Here is a 20,477-nt window from a genome sequence, read left to right on the forward strand (position 1 = left end):
ATAAATTTTAAAAAATTTATAATATTATATATTATTAAAAAAATCAAATAAATTTTAATTCAATCAAGCCCATTATTTTCCTTACTTAAGGTTAAAAAAAAAAGTTAACAATGTTATATGGATAATAAGTTTTATAATTTTAATATAATATAAATATGTATAAAATATATATAAATAATTAAAAATTTTATAACTTAAATTGTAATATAAATTATATACAAATTAATTTTAAATTTATGCGATGTATGTTAATATAATTATAGATTGTAACTCAGTTTTCTAAACTAACATTTAATAAATTAATAATATTTTATAGCAATGTATGTTAGAGTGCTTAAAAAGAAAAAATATATTCTAATATCCTAATTAGAAAATACGAAAATATATTTAAAGTAATTAATTTTTTATTTAGTTTTTATTTTATTTTTATTATTAATCAAATTAATTACGAATAAAGAAAAAATATTAGATACTCCAAAAGGGAATAAATGAAATTAATTTAATCTAATTAATTATCTTTAAGTAATAAAAATATTTGTAAAAAATAAAATATATTTATTAGAGATACATTACAAATTTATAATCTCCTCTACATATAAAAATGTAGCCTATTCACTTAAAATTATTTTTGTATCAAAGATTTTAATTTTTATATATTTATATAAATTTTGATAAAAATAAAAGAAAATATATTTTGTATTTCATTCCTATCAAAAATATGATATGATATTTATATTATTAGAGAGAGATGAGATGAAGGGAGATATTATTAGATAGGACAATAAAAGTGGGATTCCAAGTCTTATGGAGGATGAATTCTATTTTTATGGCATAAATAAATAAATAATTATATATATATATATATTTTAGTAAGAAGTAGTAGTAATATCTAATATTAGAAAATAAAATTATTATTTTTTGTTTTATATTATTAGGTTTTATTAATAATAATATATATATATTTTTTATAAATCTAATGTTCATTATTATTTTGGATTGGCGGTTTCCATGACGTGCCCCTTCTTTCCAGGAAATTTCGCACCCTTCTTTTTATGTTTGATTTTACGTCAATCAAATCCAAATTCCCTTTCAACACCAACAATGACCGAATCAACGTGCAGTGCCAAACAAGGGTCCGTGATGGGTAGCTGATTCAGTCCGTGATGGGCAGCTGATTCAATTTTCTCTTATTTTTTTATGTTCATATTTATTCACAAAAAAATTATCGGTAAATTTATCAATTTTATCAATGAAAAAAATGTTATAAAAATTTTTTTGAATGAAATGAAAGAAAAGTTTTCTTTCGAGTTTGTTATTTTTTAATCTTTAGTCGATGAACATCCTATACTAATGCATATGGATCCATTTTTTACAATGATATGATATAAATAAATAAATAAATAATATATTTTGATATTTTAATAAAAAAATACATAAATTTAACAAAAATAAAAAAAATTATGTTTAATATGTCTATAGCAATATTAGAGTCATAATTTTTTTAAAATGTTCACTTATAATATATATATATATATATATATATAATATAACTATTAATAAATCAACGTGTAATTACTCAAATGATAAAAAAAAATATTTTTTTTATTGTACGAGTTTAAATCTGTTAAAAACTTATGAAAAGATATTTTTCGTCTCTAAACTTTTAGTCTAATGATTAAAGACGTTTAAAAGATATTAAAAATTTGATTTTGAATCAAGTCTTCATCTTTTTTTTTATTTATATTAAAATTTTGTTCTTTTGATGTAATAAAAAAATTATACTAAAAATTTTATCCTTATGATGTAATAAAAAAAATATAATTTTCAATAAATTTGTTAAGCCCGACATAAATATTTAGACCAACCTGAAGAGGGAATATACTAAGTCAAGCCCAAAAACTCTTTGTTGCTAAATAAAAAATTGTTGGCAAATTTACAAATTTTATTAATGAAAAACATGTCCAGAGAAAATTTTAAGAGTGTTAAACAGATTTTTTTTTTAAATTTTTAAATTTTCAATCTTTGAAGGCGTGCATTAACATATGTATATATAGATCTGTATTTGATTGATACAAATTATAATATAATAATTTTTATATTTTATATATTTTTTAATATTAAATAGTATATATATAAATACATAAATTATTATAGATATTATTATATATATATAACGACAGAATTTCTTCTTATTATTGTAAACTTCACTCATAATTGACGAATCAATTCCATATACTATTCAACTTTCAGTTAAACTGTTTTAAAGTATGGCGGGTTATAGGGTGCAGTCCCATTGTCGACTAATGGTTATTGGCTATACCAACTCTCTTGAAGCAAAAGAAAAATGAGATATAATCTGAAATGGAGAAAAAAAAAATTCAAATGCTGTGGCGTTCAAGTAGAAAACTGTATTGGAGTAGATCAAACGAATTGGGTAATCCATAATACATTGATATTATACGATTTAATATGATATGAATTATGCTTTACACGATTCATTGCTATAATTACAAGTTATATATTTATTTTAGATTAAAGATTTGGAATCCATTGGACTGACAAAATCAGGGGCATAGCTAGGGGCTAGCAAGGGCTATGGCCCCTCCCCTCAAAAAATTTTTTACACCCACTTGCCAACTCCCCGAATTTCTTTTAGACCATTGTAGCAAAATACTTCGTCCCATCAAAAACAATATTTAATTCATTTTTTTCTATTAAAATTATTATTTGACCCTTCATTTCTCGTACTGTTAGCTTCATCTCTAGGCACGATTAGTGATGGCAACGGGGACGAATTTTTATTCGTTTTGAATTCAATTTGATTTTAAATATATAATATTTAAATTCATACTTAATTTGATAATTTTTTTATTTTTAATATTCAAATTCGATTCGATCTGATATTATATAAAATTAAATTCGATTCGATCCGAAATTAATAAAATATTATTTTAAATATAAATATAAAATTAAATATATATAAAAATATATATAATTAAATATAAAATTAAAAAAATAATTTTTTTTATATATATCAGGTCGGGTAGGGTCGGATTTGCCAAAAACCCGACTTCGACCTGACCCTGAAAATTTTTTACCCTACTTGATCCCGATCCGAACCAATACTCGATTTTCAAAAAAAAAAAATCGATCCTAAGCTGTAGGATCGTGTCGAAACCCAACGGATTCGGATATTTTTACTTTCCCTAAGCACGACATAACCCATTAAGAGTCAATGCCAGCACATAGACACATAAGCTGGCATGATACGGTACAAAAATACTAATGTGTCGTATTGCATTAATTGATGTTGTGTTGTGACTATCCATAAATATTATAAATGAATTTAATATGTTATTTATTAATTGTATTTTATGTTATTCTTATAATAAAATGAATGATTTTTTTATCTTTTTGATACTTTACATTAGTTATTTATAAAAATTAAATTATATAAATAAATCTACTTATAAAATATATAAATTATTAATAAATAAAATTATAATTTTTTTATTTTAATTTATCTTTTTCTAAAAAAATGAACTATGAAAGGCATATTACTTCAAAGATTAATTATGAAAAACCAAGAATAAAATAAAACATATGATATAAATGAATCATCGTGTAATGAAAATGAAAAATAAATAATAATGTGATATTTTGTTTTTTTTTTTTTTAATTTAGAAATGTAACATTTGTAGTTGTTAATTTTTCACATATTATTTTAGTAGATTCTTTTAACATTTACTATAAACATAGATATTTTTTCAAATCATATGAATTATATGCCTCATATATTAATTTCATTTGTTAAATTTTAAAGATAATTGAAAAATAAAAAAAAATTCTTAAAAAAACTATTAATGAATCGTGCTTGACCTAATACGAGATGAAAAATAGTGTTATATAAGGCATAACATGACTCATAAGAGTTATGGATCATGTGTCATGCTAAATCATATATTTTAATTTTTATGAATTGTGACGACACAGAATAATAAATAATAATATTAGACTAACATATTCTATTAACAAATGAACTAATTTTTTTAATGGATCGTATTAATCTAACGTGTATGATTTGATATCTCTACTTTGAATTATATATTTAACTCCATCAAATCTAAAAGAGGTTTGATTATATATTTTCAAAATGTTAATTTTGTTATATTGTTCTAACTGTTATGAATAGACAAAAACTTAAGATATTGTACTATTGTAATATACTTATTTTATATTGAATTCTACTAGAATTTTGCCTCGTGTTTCTTTTTTTTTTTTGGAGGGATTTTTAAATAAGTTTTGTGCCGTAATTTTTTCCCACTTTGGAGGATTTTTTTATATAAATTATTCTTTAATTTTTTTGCCTATATTATTGATTGCTTGGTGTAAATCACATTTTATCTCGAAATTATTTTGATCAAACCAAGTAGCCAAAATTTGTGGATCTTTTCACATTATTCAGCTAATATTTTTATTTGGTGTCTAATACTAAGTTGATTATGCAAAAAATGTGGGAAAATGTTTTAGATTAAGGGTGAGAAAAAATTTGTAAAAATCAATTTAAAATTATAGTATTTGGTTTAGTTTGAATTGATTTTTTTTTACTCAATTTTGAATATTAAATGTATATATTAAATTGTGATCAAATTTTGAATTCAAAAATGAAAAACTAAAAGAAACTAAACCGAATTATATATTTTTATTAATTTTTATATTTTAAATTTTTATAAAATAAAATAATTATTTTATATCTAAATTTATTAAAAATTATATTCAAATAATATATATAAAAAAACAAAATATTTAAGATTTAAAAAAACTGATGAAACAAACTAAATTAATAAAATTTGATTCAAATTAAATTGTTTTGAAAAAAATTGATTTAAATTTTGATCGAATTTTAAAATTTTATAATATTATATATTAACAAAACAAAAAAACCAAATTTGATCTAATATAAACTTTTAAGGTTATAATCAAATCAAACCGAATCAATATAATGAAAAGCTTGAGTTCAAGTTTGACTTAAAATTCGCTACTCGAAACTCAACTCAAGCTTAATTGAATTTTAAATTTTAAATTTAAACTCAACTTTATATAAAAGTTAAGTTATTCAAACTTACTCGATTAAACTCATTTATCAAATAAAAAGAGTTCGATCTCATATTCAACTTCAAGTTCGATTGTTTGTGTTCGAATTTAAACTTGAGCTCGAATTCATATATATGTAAAAGTAAAATATTAATTTTTTAATTAAAATAATTAAAATATAAAAACTCAATTAAATTCACGAGCTCTTCGAACCAAACACTAGGAAGTTTGAACTCGACTAGCTTTATAAGTTGAGTTGCAGTAGCTCGAGCTCAACTTAAAATAATTTAATCAAATTCGAATTTTACTTAAATCAAATTCAAATAATTTACGAGTATTAATATATTATTTACATCCATACACGAATTTTCAAATCTAAATAGATATTCAACGGTAAACCCATTAAACATAATTAATACAAAATTATTATTTCATGTATATATATAGTTAGGGAGAAGAAGTCTAAAGGGAGGGAGAGAGGATTCAAACTTTAAACCTCAACTCTCTCTCAAAGAGTACTAACCATTAGTGTTGCTTACATTTAACCATAAACAGAAACTAAACGTAAGAAATGCCTAATTATAATATTAACTGAACAGAACAAGCACAAGAACAGTTGCATAAGCACAGTTGCATCAGCACGTCAGACTAATGCTTTTAGAAATGAAACCATCTTGTTTCTTCTCCTGGCTTTAACATCCTACTCCTAACTAATACCACTTCTGCTTCAATTGATCCTGCTGTTGGCTTGCTTATTATCTGCAAAGTTTAGTCAGTAATTACTTCATTAGTTAAAGCATAGCTTAAATTTATGATAAATGTATAATTTAGCCTCTAAACATATGAAAAAATGCCCAATTAAATATCCGAACTTCATTTTTGTCAAGCATTTTACCCTATAATTATGTTAATGATAAGCAGATGTGGTAAAAATGATCAACACTAAATGAAAAATGACACATTTTTATTGATCAGTATTTTCACGTCAGCATTTTGACTAACGGTGTTAGCAAGTAATGTAGAATACTTGACGGAAAGAAAGTTCAGATGCCTAATCGTGAATTTGTGAAGGCTCTAAATAAATAACAGCTAACCAGGATAAAGGGTCTTCATGTACAAAGTAACTTGCAGCCACTATGAGATAGCAGAAAAGAAGCATTAGTCCTTTGAAGTAATTGGCAGTTCCTTCCTGCAAAGCGCAAACGACACCATTTATGTATATTATATATCTTTCTATTTTATTCTAAGTTACATCTTTTTTTCTTAACAAAATTTCCCATTTACATACCTGCAACATGAAAGCTACAAATAAAACAGTCATGAACAGAGTTGCTGTCTCAAAAAGTTGAAAGTTTAAGTCCACTGGGCGTCCAATTATCCACCCAATAACCACACAAAAGGGAATCTGTGGTATACAAATTTAAATTGCAATACATGCAAGGCAAAAGAACATCAGTTTCCAAATTTGCAATAAAAAACAAACAGAATGTTTTATGAATAATTCGTGAATTTTATTTGTATTTATTTATTAAATTTAATAAGTGATCATGAATAGCATTTTAAGATTTATTAATTAAACAAATAGATTATGAACAGAGCAAAATTTATTTATGTTCAGTTCAATTATAACATGAAAATGTAAATGAAGAGAATGCTTAATGAATAACATTTTATGATTCATTAATTGAATGAATAGATCACAAATATAACAAAGATCGTTAATGTTCGATTCATTTACACCCCTATTTACAAGCATAAAGGAGCAAGTTCATCATTTGGCACTTAGTAACTCTTTGCAACTTTGAGAACCATCAAACCCAAACTAAGCTTAACAAATCTTTAAGATCTAGGAATTATGCATTGCAAACCATTTTGTTAATACAAAAAGGGAAGCTATCAAATGAAAAACACCTACCAAAAACATAGAAATCTGCGTTGATGACCCTATTGCAACTCCCAAAGACACATCCTGTGGAGGAATTTAATTAAAGGAAACGATATTAAGCTATAAAAAAGTTTCAGAAATGGGGAGAAAATCCCTTACAAGTTTATTCTTCATGGCAAACATGACTGAAGTGGTAACTGCTGCTGTGTTTCCACCTATAGGAAGCAAGATAACACTGATAAAAGCAACTGGTACGCCCCAAGCAAGAGATGTACCCTGAAGAACAAAAATGCAAATAAGAGAAAGGTCATATCTCTTGGAAGAGACGAATTAGAAGATCGAAAACAATTTCCAGAAGTTACATGCGCATGGAAATAGATTATTTCTCTGTTAAAAAGTAGACTTAACAATTTGTGTATCTGTGTCGTGTTCGTCTAATATCAAATATGAAATTTTTACCAAACCAAATCAACCCAAGAAGAGGAAGGTAAGCAGCCTATATTACCTCAATGGCATCAACCAGATACTCTGAAAGGATAGAGATTGCAGCTGCTGTAATTGCAAGCCAGATTACTGATTCCCATTTAGAGATCTCAGGAGCTTCATCATCATCATCATTATCATCTGAGTTCTCTCCATTCTGACTTTCGTCCTGATTTCGTACCATTTGTCAAACCAGTAATTAATAATTAAGTACATAATAAAGAGAAAATTAACAAAAGCTAGCTATGATGGATCACCAGATCTCTTAGATTCTTTAACTGGAAAATGATATAGGCAACATAGGCTAGAAGCATAATGCAACTACTAGATCTTGAAAGAGCCAACTCTGATATCCCCAAATGCACTTCAGTGTGTGTGCTATGGAGGAATACTGGGAACAGTAGCCCCATGACCGCCATTAACAGCAGTCCTGAATCGACAGCAGCTGTTGCCTGCAGGATAGTTTAGTGCAGCTTTGGGATGAACAAAAAGGTAAATAGAGAACTGAAAGAAAATCAGAGGGAGATGACAATATATTAACCTTGTTGAAAACCTGCTCTTTTCTAACAATCCCACCAAAGAAGAATGCACATCCCAGAACAAACAACAGGTTTGACAAAAGTGAGCCAAGCAATGACAGCTGAACAACACGTATCTTTCCAATTCTCAGTGCATAAATTGATATAATAAGTTCTGTTGCATTTCCGAATGTAGCATTTAGAAGCCCCCCAACTGCAAATTCCAGCCACATTCAATATTAAATTTGATATTAATAATATAATATTTTAGTTCTAGGAACAAATTGAAGTTGACCAGAAAGTATATATATATATATATTTATATATATATATATATATATATGGCAACTGGCAAGCACATAATGACGTATTTTTTTTACGTAGGATGCCGCAGCCCGGAAACAGAGGACAGTGCTGCAGGCTCTGAATGTTAAGTCTTGAAGGTGGCTGCAGGAACTTCGGATTCATATACTGATGCATGTTAAACTAACAAATACTTGTACAATCCAGATAATATATACCTGTAGGACCACTGTAAAAAGCCAACTGCCTAAAAGGAAGGCAAAAAAAATGCAATGTTAGCTGCTGAACTGAATGGTTTTTCTGAGATTGAAGAGATTTACAGGGAAAAATTAATATCAGTCCTTACTCTGTAGTATAACCCAACCGCTCAGCCAAAGGCATTATTCCCAATAAGCCAAGAATAAAGACCCAACCCTGCGATCCATCTCAGCAAATCAATGACATACATATATACATATATACATACATTTTACAAATGTGTAAAACTCACATTTTGGCCTGTTTGTTTCTGGACAAGGATTGCTAGAGGTCCAAAGGGAATTAGCAAGTTGAATTTCTTTGATAAAAGTACAGTCTTTATACTCTTGTATATGGCATTCCCTATTGTTTTCCTGCCCCCATCCGACAAACTATCAGACAATGCTTGTTGTTCTATGGCATTAACAAAATGTCGCTGTCGCTGTTGAGCATCCCTTCCAGGGCTGTCATCATGCACATCTATGGATCTATCATCTTGTGATTCCATCTGTGCTATATCAAGCATCAGCACATTAGAAATCAAAAGCCCTTTTTATTTAAAAAATTGATAAATCCATCGATAATTTTTTTATATATATGATAAGTAGATACGCAGGAAAAAAATCCTAAATCCGGCACTAAACATTAATTTCTACATTAAAAGATTGCATGCAATTAATGCAACGATGAAGTCGACTCATGTGTTAGTAGTAAAAGAAAACAACTTACTTCAAGGTGGGATTTGACCCCTAATATTTGTAGCTTGTAATCCATCTTCTTGTATTTAAATTCAATACCAGTACATGTTAGTTCTCTATTCCTGTTGATACAAAGAGCATCCCTAATTCATGTGTTTCAGTTTCTTAATTGATTTCTGGTGCTCCTCAATGTCAACTTTTTTCATTCGAATAAGACTGGATGTCTAATGCAGGTCATCACAATTAGATTGCAGAAGAAATCTATGGAACTTAACCAAAAGTACAGCAAGCATGCTGGAGATCATCCAAAAACTGTAACAATAATAGAATTTCAAGACAATATCTGATCATCAAGGCTGTCTGAGATTGAACCCTTATCACGGAAACTAAGAATCTTGTATTCTACTAAAATATCACAAAGCTTCAGAATTGTAGCTATTAATGCCTCGAATAAAATTTATTGAACAGCATCGAATTCATCAATCCACAAAAATTAGGACCTCGAAATGCAATCTTAAAAGAATAAATTAACTACACGCAATCAAAAGCATGCATGTAAAAGCAAACACCAAGTAAAAATGATTTTTTTCTCTTTCTTTTACGATCATTTTTTACAATTTGATCAGTTTCAAGTGCAGAAATTGGAAGCCACACGTTTCCTAATATCAATCCTACTCAAACTCAAATAAGTCCCTAAAATATCCCCCATTACCGTTACATTGCTGACTTATTCAGCCCATCAAAAGGCAAAGTGAAAAACAAGTACCATGACCAACAACAGCATAGCATAATAGACTTTTAATTTCAATAATCAGATTCAAATCCCAATAATTTAAATACAAAAACAAAACAAATACAGTGTAAGTCATGCAGTATACAACAATTATGAATGAATATATAGATTACCATATATGTAGTAGTTTCAAGTCAGCAACACTCACAGCAACATTGGCCGTGCATAACGTTCCATTGCACATAACACATCAATCAACTATTCATATGCCACATGAAACAAACCTTTGTACTTAAACACATGTAAAATTGCTTTCGTATAAATAAATAAATATATATATATATGTAATTCTACCTGTTGAGGGTTCAAAGTGGCTGGCCTAAGCAATTTGATATTTTCTTCAGATATGAGAATTAGAGAATGTGATGACTTGAACTCTACTCAGTGTGTTAAACTGGAGAACGATGGTTTTATAGTTTGTGTTGCTCGAGAGTGCAAGTCATGATGCTTGACTTGGAGGCACAGCATGATTAATTATATTATTTAAAATCAAATTGAATTATTTAAAATCAAATTATTTTATTTTATTTTCATTAATTAAATTTATTATTTTTAAAAATTAACCAAATGAATTAAATTTGATCAGTTCGATTAATTTTTTTGTTAATAGTTAATTGAATAATAAATAAACTTAAATTAAACTATATTTTAAACTTTTAATTTTTTATATTTTACATAAACTAAATAAAATTATTAAACAAAACATTTAAATACCATTGTTCAAAAAATATATTCAAATATTTAAATATTTTGTAAAAAAAATTCTAACAATTTATACAATAAAATAATTCATTTAATATATTTTTTATTTATATTTAAAATTTTTTATATTTCACCAATAATAAAAAAAATTTTAATTATTTTATTAATCTATTGAAATTAATTTAATAATAAATTATTAAACGAATTAGATCGTTTAAATCAATTAATTTGACCTTATCCGAATTACAAAAGGGCACTGAAGAAAGACGTAGCCAGAGAGTCCAAGTCATAATGATTGACTTTGGAGGCACTGATGATTAAGTCCCTGCAAACTTAGACCGAGTCAAAGCCTATTGTGTCCTTTTGGCCATGACAGAACACGATACTTAACTAAACTGTGGTGGCCTTGTCACGCGCGGAATCCCATAAAACCTAATACTCCTAGACACTTGACAGCCGATGTGGGATCTGAAGAGACCGGGAGCCTACAGACACGATTTTACGGCTCCACACATCCGCTAGTCACTCAAATGCCTTTTTTGGCCTTGGCCAGAGACAGAACACGCCACTTAACACAACCATTGGTGATCTGGTCAAGCGCGGAATCTCATATAACCTAATACGCACACACACTTAACAGCCTATGCGGGAACTGCAGACACCCACTATTGGGGAGAAAAAAAAAAAAAGCACAAAGCTGAAAAAGCTGAAATTTCAGCTTTTTCTTAACAGTGCATTGCAGTACTGATGCACTTTTAATGCAGGAAACATCATCCACATATGCTCACATCGGAAATTAATGTTGTAATTTGTAGCTGCATATTGGTTTCTTGTTGCAACAAAGACTCGTGTCTAGTTACATCAACGGACAAGATACTCGTTATTTTTTAAATCATATTTGAATTTGATTATTCTTTAAAATATTTATTTAAATTGTGAAGAATATTTTAGTTTTTAAAAGGTAAAATAATTTTTTTTAATATGAATCAATTGACAATTAATCGATAATTTTTATTAAATTGACATATCAAATCAATCTAATTTACGAATTTACATTAATTCAATTATCTAAACACAACCACTTCAACAATTTATATACTAATACTTCAAGATATTAATTTGTTATGTTCTGAATTAACAATCAACTGTTAACTTAATTCGAGTCAACAATGTTAATTCTAATCTCTTGGAGCTAATCATAGGCAATGTATACTTAAAACTTTCCATCTCACAAATATAGTAGCACTATTCAAATAGCATTAATCAATGGGCTTTGTCTTAACCTTAAGTACTATTTTCTTTCTATTCTATTCTTATACTAATATCTTATTTAAGTATTGAAACATAACCATTGAGATCATTCTTAATTTTTTATGTTAGTCGTTTTCTTTCTTTCTTTTTTTTTTAGATTTTTAATATTTTTTTCTTTCAAGATAACTTGGCACAAACATAAATATTTTTTAGTTTTAACTAAATCAAGCAATTTTAAGAGAGTACCAAGGTCATCTCTACTCACGCCAAGGTGCCAAATTACTTGCTACATATAATTCTTATGTTCGAGATCTCGGAAAAGAGTAGTTATAAATGAAACTTTGAATTTTATTGCATTGAATTATTGATCAAAAGAAAAGTTACTTTCTAAAGATATTTTTCTTTAAAAGGTTTCAAGTTGATTCATATAAAGTTAGATGTGGGGCCATTTTATATCTTTTGAATGAAAATTTAGATAAGATAAGATCAAAGTGAGTCTATAAAATGTTACTAATCTAACATCTATGAGAGAATGGGTTGATTTTAGGCTTTATAAATTATGGGTCTTCTTCCAACCGATAAACGTAATAATCATATCTTATAGATTGGAAATGCGGACCCATAACACAAGTACAATCATAGCCGACCATTGAGTTGCTTTAAATTCAGCAATTAAAAAGCTCTTTGGACCACTTTGGTTCACACTCATCAAAATAAGTCAACAGGTGTGGTGAAAGTTAGCTTGAAAAACTCCTCCAAATTTAAATTCAACCTATTCGATTTCATTAAAAGGGTTAACAATTTGGATTCATCTTGATTCTAATTTCAATTATTCCAAGTCTTAATTGACTATATTCAAATTAAAATGAATTCAATTTAATTTAAAAGTCGAATTGATCTGAATTAAAATTAATTCGATTTGAAATGATCCAACCTTACATTTCAAATTAACAATAAATATTTAAATGTTATAATTAATGGTCAAACTAGTATATTATGTAATAATATAATTTTTTTCTAGTAATATGAGAGTTACATATCAACAATTAAGTAATCAATATAAAATTTATATTTAATATACTATTAGTATATAAATATTATATATTATCAGTGAATCATATAATAATATTTCATTAAAAATTAACTTTAAAATCCTAAAAATAAATAAACTTGATTCTAAAAATATATTTAAAATTTATTTCTTTAATGATGTGTCATTATGCTATTCATTGATAGTTATAACATAACACACGGTGTATCAAATATAAACCCGTCAAGAGATCAATAATATTATTTTTGATATTATCATACTTTTTAGTAATAACACTAATAATAAGTCTTTTTAAAATTATTTAATTAATTTTCTATTTTCAATTCATTATTAATAAATAACATGGATGAATATGAGTTTATAAAATCATTAATAAACTTTTTATTATAAATAAATTTAATTTTATACTTAACATAACATAATTTTATATTATTAACAAATTATTTTTAAATCATTTAATTTTGACACCTTAAGCCAAACTCAAAATAATTAAATATTTTACTTAAAATGATCTTACTCAAAATAACCTAATCCAAATCCATAAACCCATTTATCACCCCCTGTAAACCAATCAACAATGCTTTTCAGTGTACTCAAAACTGATTACCGGCCCATCGAGGCTAACTTACTATAGTTTTTTGTTATTTTTTTTTCCTTTGTCGAATGGTATTGTATCCACTCCCCCTTGGGGAAGGGTAGTTGAGTCCAAGCATGCATGGAAGCCCACTAAAAAAACGAAGCAATACCACTTTGCCATGAAGCTCAGCGTTATCGTGAATTTATACTCAAAAATTATAAAGTCACTGTCAATATTTTTTAATTAAACATGATTAATTATTTATGTAAATTTATTTTTTAAAAAAATTATTTTAAGTATAAAGAAGAAGTCCTTAAAAAAATAAATTTTGATTTACATTAATAAAATAAAGTTTGAGAGTAAATTACATATAAGAAAAATTTTAGCATCTTTTTATATCTAAAATTGATACCAAACTAATTATATATTATTTTACCTACACATTAATTAAAGATGATTTTTATTATGCAAATTAATCAATTTTAATCATTTTATTTATTTACACAACATTATCATATAAAAAAATATTATGCAATCATGCAAATATAATAAATATCATATTAATATAAAAATCATACCAAAAATTATGTCAAGATATCATGTAATAAATTAAATTCATACCAAAATTATTAGGCAATATCATATAATAATATGAAATATCATGAAAAATTATAAGTCTAAAATCATCATACGAATATCAATATCATGCAAATATAAATCACATAAATATAAATAATTGTGTAATTAAATTAATAAATTATGTAATCAAATTAAATTCAAATAAATAACATAGATATAAAAAAAAAGCTAGAATCCTCTTTTTTTTTTTTAAATTAATATAAGTAAAATAATAAAAACAGAATTAAGATATCAAACAAATAATAAATAAACAAAATAAACAGATTAAACAAGAAGAGAACAAAAAACCTGTAACTGCCGATGGCGGGTCGGGTTTAAAACAGATTGGTGCGCGGGTTACATGGGTTGCGGGTCAGCCTCCACTTGCTTCTATAGCCCAAAACGGCACCGTTGCTTATGGGTTACGTGGGTTGCAATTGATTGCGCAGGATGGCTGGAAATTTAATTGCATGTCTCTCTGTTTTGCCTTCTTGCACTGCTGGTTCTGTCTCTGCAAATTGTTTTTGAAAACTTGGCTTGTTGCTTACTGTGTTGACAATTGTTTGATGCTTGATGATGAAGTTCTTGCCGTGATTTGCAGAAAATTGGATTCTTGTCTGAATGCTTTCTGCTTCTTGCTGCTTCTTGCGTTTGTTGCTCGATACCTCTCTGTTTTGCTTGATTGAATTTGCTAGATTGCTTCTGTATCACTTGAGCTTGTTTTGCCAAATTGCACCTCGTCTCTGTTAATTGCTCCCTTCTTTGATTCTGTTTGATTGTTCCTCAATAGGCCTCTGTTTGATCTTCATTTGCTACCGTCCGGCCCCCCTGCTATTGCAGATTGGAAGTTGTTTTATAGGGATAAATCCTTCTTCAATTTGAACAAATTTTAACGCTCACCGAATCTCCAAGGTTTTTTCTGTGATTTTCCCCCGCCTTTTTTTTTTTTTTTTTTCATGGATTGAAGTTTAAGAATTTTCATATCTGATTAATCAATAAATTCTAAATACCAAAACCCAATAAAATATCATCCCTTTTGCAAAATCCTTTTTTTTTTGTCCTGAGTTTTTGTTTGACTTTATGACGTTGACCAAAACTGAAATAAAATAAAATTAAAATCAAAATTAATATAAAAATAAAAGTCAAAATTACAATCAAAATTAAAAATTTTGAGCTTTTAATCTTTAAATCCAAAATTTAATTTTTGATTTAAAATTCACTTGTATAATCAAATCAAAATTTGAAGTTTAATGAATTTTGAAAAAAATTAGAATAAAATGAAATGTCTACACTTCAATTCAACAAGCATGACACATCGTACAGATAAAATAAGAAATTAATAAGCTTACAACATATTACAACATTTTCCAAATGCATAGTAGTGTGCAATCAATTGACTCAGTTTAAAAAACCGAAAACTGATTCAATTGATTTTTTTTATTAAATAACTGAACTGATTGACCTATTTTTAATATCCTATAATAATCGAATCGATATAAAATTGGCCGGTTTGATCCAAAATAACCTTCTTTTTTTTACCATATTTTGCCACAAAGTTCTAATTTTCACCCAATGAGACAATATAACAATTCCCACGATTTTCAAGAAACTTAAATCAGTGCTAGTAATCAAGCACACATTACAGTTTGGTTGCATTTTTCTTGTTGAGGTCTTTGCAAATAGATGCCTTGCAGGAAAGCATATTTTGCTTTCCCAGTGACAATCAAAATGGACTCTGAACGTCTGAACTTAAAAATTGGAGATTGGTATAGAACAATGAGTACCGAAAACAAATCGTTGTGTTTAATGAATCTACCTAATATCCTCAGCAGACTCTATAGCTATCAAGCTGTCTTTGCAACCTGAGGCAGCGTTTTCAGAAGGGACATTGAAGGCCTTCTTACAGTGTGATTGAGCAGGAGCATGAGTGTCAAAAGGGTTAAGGCCCCTGCCTGATGTGCAGTGCCAAGTGAAACAGGTACATATGATAGAAGTGTTGATACACCTAAGGTTACCTACAAAAATGAAAAATAGAATATACAGAGTTAATAATCTGAACTATTAAAGGAAAAACTGGATTTGTGAAGATCCTATTTTTGTTTAAACGAAAGAGATTTAAAAATCGCCAAGAGCCGTGTGATCTGTTGGTAGAGTGCTGAACTTTTAGTTCTAGTGATCAAGCTCAAATCCTGATAACCTTAAGTATAAAAGAAAGAGACTTAAAAACCTAGGGCAAGCAATCACCTGAAGAGCAGCCATTCCAAATGTGCTTCCAACCAAAGATCGAATAGCCGGATGGATGTCCAACTTTCTGGTTGACCACCACAAAGCACAAATAGAAATTAAAGTAGTAGTCGCAAGGATACGGTGGTCAAGCTGTGAAAAGCAAAGCAGATTTGATATGTTATTGAAAAAGTTGTTTCTCATTATTGTGAAGATATAGTTATCACTTACTAGAAGGGACAATAGCCTTGTGAAATTGAATTTGTATGCATAATCATTACGCTCATGCAATTTAAAGTGATGGCAAATCTTAATGCATGGTAACTTACACACCAAGGGGTAATTGATTTCTCAGAAAGTGGCTGTTATACCTGATCCATGGCCGGCTTCTGTCAATGGAATCCAAGTTTAAAGGGGCACTTATAACTATCTGAAGAGACATCTATATATAGGGGAACACCTTCTTTAAGTAGACTTTACAGAACTAGAAGCCTTATTGCGTTCAACCAAAAGGTTATCACTCTGAACATGAAGCAATCGATGAGAAAATGAACAAGAGGAACAAAATCAAATTTTATGTGACAATTCCAGATTTATAAATATACTCTTTAACAAATTATCCTCTATAAATTACTAATGCCTTTGCTTAATTCAATTCCCCTTTTCTAAGCAATCATAAGAGCACCTAATGCAATCGCCTAGAAGATCATGAAGTTCCCTGGCTTATATGGTCTAAGAGGTAATATTAGAGAGGACAAATTACCTGCACTGTCGATGTATTCTCAAAGAAGTTACGGATTAATGGCTTCAACTCAAATATATTATCGGGAATCCATGCATCTCCCATCTTTGGAAAAGTATTGTATGCCCGTCCCTAGAAATTAGTATACACAGACTGCTCATCAGCAAGGATCACAAAAGATTTATAAGGTTATTATGAAAGAATAGATGCAAGAAATGAACAAGAATAGCTACATACAGCATCATTTCCTGCAACAAATGCTCCTGAGACAGCAGTAATGCCTACAATGAGGCCCACTGGAATAGCAAGCCTCTTGACTTTGGCAGCTCCTTGAACCCAAGCTAATGATTCAGCAGGAGGTTCAGGCATTACAACAGAAAGAGCGGTCCAGAACAGGCCACTGTAAATAACAAATGCTGAAGTAAGATGAGCAGCAAGTCGGTAAGGGCTCACTCGGGGCTGAACATATTCAGAAGCAGGCTCCTGAAGGAAGAAATCATCAGCACAGTGGATACTATTCTACTAATTTGAATTCAAATTTGCTAAAAAAGATGAAAATGAAAATAGGAAAAGCTAATTGCTTCTCACCTCTAAACCACTTTTGACCATCCACCAACCAATTAGACCCTGGCCAGCACCAAGAGCAAAAAGAGCAGAGAGTCTTAGTCCAAGGCGCAGGGTAATATATCCCTTACGAAGAAAACACGAGAATGGCAATGCAAACATGACACCTAAGGCTCTCCCCCACATTCGATGTGCATATTCCATCCAGTATATAAATTTAAAATCTTCGATACTCATCCCTTTGTTTACTCTGCATGATACAGGCAAATTAAATTAAAAGAAAATCGTTAATAGACAATATGCCTTCAAAGAACTGAAAAGAATAGTACTTCTCCCCGCTGATTAGCAATGTTAGTTAAACATATAATAGCAGTTATAACAACTAATTAATTCTGGCAAGTTATGGCGGTAAAATCTAAGTCATGAGAACAAGTTTACCTAGGGCTGCAAAGCATAATTAGTTGGAAGTGAAACTACTATTATTGCAACAAATATATGTGACATTTTGCTTATACCGCTTATATTCAGGTGACTGCTTGTATTTCTCAAACTCTTGCTGCCACTCCTCATCTGATAGAGGAGGAAGGGTCCCAGTGAATTTCCAATCAGTCATTGAAAGACCAGATCGGGTCAGTCGTGTGACACCACCTAGTACCACCATGGTAAAAACCCATGCAGCAGAACCAAAAAGCCATATCCCCACCATTTTCTGAGCACGTGGGCCTGCAGTTACTAGTAGCTTCAATCCCTCCTTATCTGAGCCAACAGAGGCCACAGTGGACATATTCCTGAAGGATAGCACATGATGGCCCTAAAATGAATAAAAGAAGTTCCTTTTAGTCACATTCACATAACACTTGGAGCATATCACCAATGTTCTTTTAGATAATTTTAAGAGAAAATCTACAGCAGAAACAACTTTCTTTCATTCAATGTCCAAACTGGACTCTGAGACATCAGTTTGACGTTGAAATACTTAAGCAGTCAACAAGTGACAGGATTGCTTAAAATCCCCAGCCACTCTCAGCAATAATTCTTTAAATGGGAACCAGAGAGTGCTTCTTTAGTGACAGAATAAGTCAAAGACTATTTCCAAGTACTGTCATCTAATTGACATTTTGGTTTTATAATGACCGTTTCTAATTTAAATGAATTGCCATCATTCATCCCACACTCCAAAAGCTTTATGCAAAAAAAAGCTAAATGGGATGATCATGGACACTCCAAAGATTGGAAAATAAGAAAATTTGAAAAAAAAAAGTTACACTAAACACCCCAAAATTTTCCCCTAGACACCCTTTTAAGTCAATAAAATTGGTAAATCCATCCATAGTTTTTTTATATTTATTATAAGTAAACCCCAAAAAAAATCCTGATCCGCCATTGCCACCAAGACCACAATATATCAGTAACTGCGTAAACAAATGAACAAAATTTTATTTGGTCAACAATAAATCTCAAATCTTTTACCATAAACAACAAAATAAATACTACAAGACCGTAAACAATTCAAGTCAATCACATCCATTTTCATGAAAAAAAAAGAAAGAAGGGATACCCATTTCAATAAAGCGAATAAAGAATCGAAATTGAGAAAGAAAAGAACCTTAGGCAGAGATCTGAAGCCATAAAAGGAACTCCTTGCAACTGTATTATTAGCAGAAGAAGAAGAAACAAAAACACGAGAGGAAGACGTTCCCTTGAGATTGGACGTTAAGCCATTGAGTATAGCTTTGTTTCTCTTTAGAATTGAAGCAACCACTCTGCTTTGGAACATTTCTTTTCTTGCGCTTCTCTCTCGCTGTCTGTTCGACTCTTAAACCTGAGGGTTTTGGGGAGGATTTTTGACAAACTGGTAAACCTTAATGGGTCATTTTAGTACCAGGTTTGGAGGATCCGTTTTACTGTTTGTTTTGTTGGTCTCAAAACGGGTTGCTGGTTAACGTACGTTACTTTGTTTCTTTGTAATTTGGATCGAGGGTCCTATTTATACGAGGGTTGTAATAATTTAGATCGGTTCGAGTTTTTAGTATTATATAATATTATAAATTTTTAAAATTTAATATAAATTTAAATTGACTTTTCACAATTTAATTCGAATGAATTTGAATTCAATTTAATTTGATTTATTGATTTTTTAAATTAATTTTTATTTTTATATCTTATTTTAATATATAAAATTTAATATATTTAAATAAATTTTAATATAAAATTATTATTTTAATTGTATAAAAATTTAAAAAATATATAAAAATAATAAAAATATATAATTCAATTTATTTCAATTTATTTATTTTTTATTTTTTATCTGAAATTTAATTCAAATTTAATATATATATTTAATATTTAAATTTAACCCGAATCAAATAAAAAAAATCAATTCGAACAAAACATTACGATTTCAAATTATTATGTCTCGAATAAGATTGTTACATTTAATTTCAAGCAACCGGTTGTCTAATCTGCAAGTGTTATTGAATGAACTAAGAAGCTAAAAACTAGAACATAATGCTCTTGGTGAGATCAATTAGCATTTAACAATAGCCAGCTCAATGGCAACCTGCCATTTTTTCCTTTCAAAAGGACCTCTTTTGCTTGTCATTATTACATCAAGACATGGGCTCGTCCATGAACAAATAACTTGTAACCTCTTATATTTGTTAGTAGTTGAAACAATTAGGTATGAAATTTTTATTGTAACTTTTGTAACATGTTCTGTCATTTGATCAGTTTAGGTA

General features: G+C 28.7%; 2 protein-coding genes across 3 annotated transcripts; both read right to left on the bottom strand.

The window, feature by feature from the left end:
- Positions 1-5,502: 5,502 nt before the first annotated feature.
- Positions 5,503-15,679, bottom strand: LOC111287644 (vacuolar cation/proton exchanger 5-like). Its single transcript, XM_089759405.1, has 12 exons — positions 14,520-15,679; positions 8,774-9,028; positions 8,630-8,697; positions 8,502-8,530; positions 8,004-8,194; positions 7,720-7,914; positions 7,485-7,631; positions 7,139-7,255; positions 7,010-7,063; positions 6,383-6,499; positions 6,189-6,283; positions 5,503-5,853 (listed from the first exon to the last, which is right to left on the bottom strand). Coding segments are annotated over exons 2-12 (1,269 nt in total). The 5' UTR covers positions 14,520-15,679; the 3' UTR covers positions 5,503-5,852.
- A 129-nt stretch (positions 15,680-15,808) lies between these two features.
- COX15 (cytochrome c oxidase 15) lies at positions 15,809-19,689 on the bottom strand. 2 transcript variants are annotated; one of them, XM_022877112.2, is made up of 7 exons: positions 19,346-19,683; positions 18,255-18,550; positions 17,764-17,989; positions 17,413-17,658; positions 17,197-17,307; positions 16,455-16,586; positions 15,809-16,225 (listed from the first exon to the last, which is right to left on the bottom strand). In XM_022877112.2, the coding sequence occupies exons 1-7, from the start codon at positions 19,514-19,516 to the stop codon at positions 16,055-16,057; spliced, it is 1,353 nt and encodes a 450-aa protein (XP_022732847.2). In that variant the 5' UTR covers positions 19,517-19,683; the 3' UTR covers positions 15,809-16,054. The 2 variants fall into 2 exon arrangements, 1 of the variants encoding a protein (XP_022732847.2); XR_002689914.2 differs by lacking the exon at positions 15,809-16,225 and adding an exon at positions 16,805-16,955 and having other exon boundaries at positions 16,453-16,586; positions 19,346-19,689.
- Positions 19,690-20,477: the final 788 nt, after the last annotated feature.

The sequence above is a fragment of the Durio zibethinus genome, chromosome 4, assembly GCF_047325235.1.
Source record: "Durio zibethinus cultivar Kanyao isolate XHJ-2024 chromosome 4, ASM4732523v1, whole genome shotgun sequence".
Lineage (NCBI taxonomy): Eukaryota > Viridiplantae > Streptophyta > Magnoliopsida > Malvales > Malvaceae > Durio > Durio zibethinus.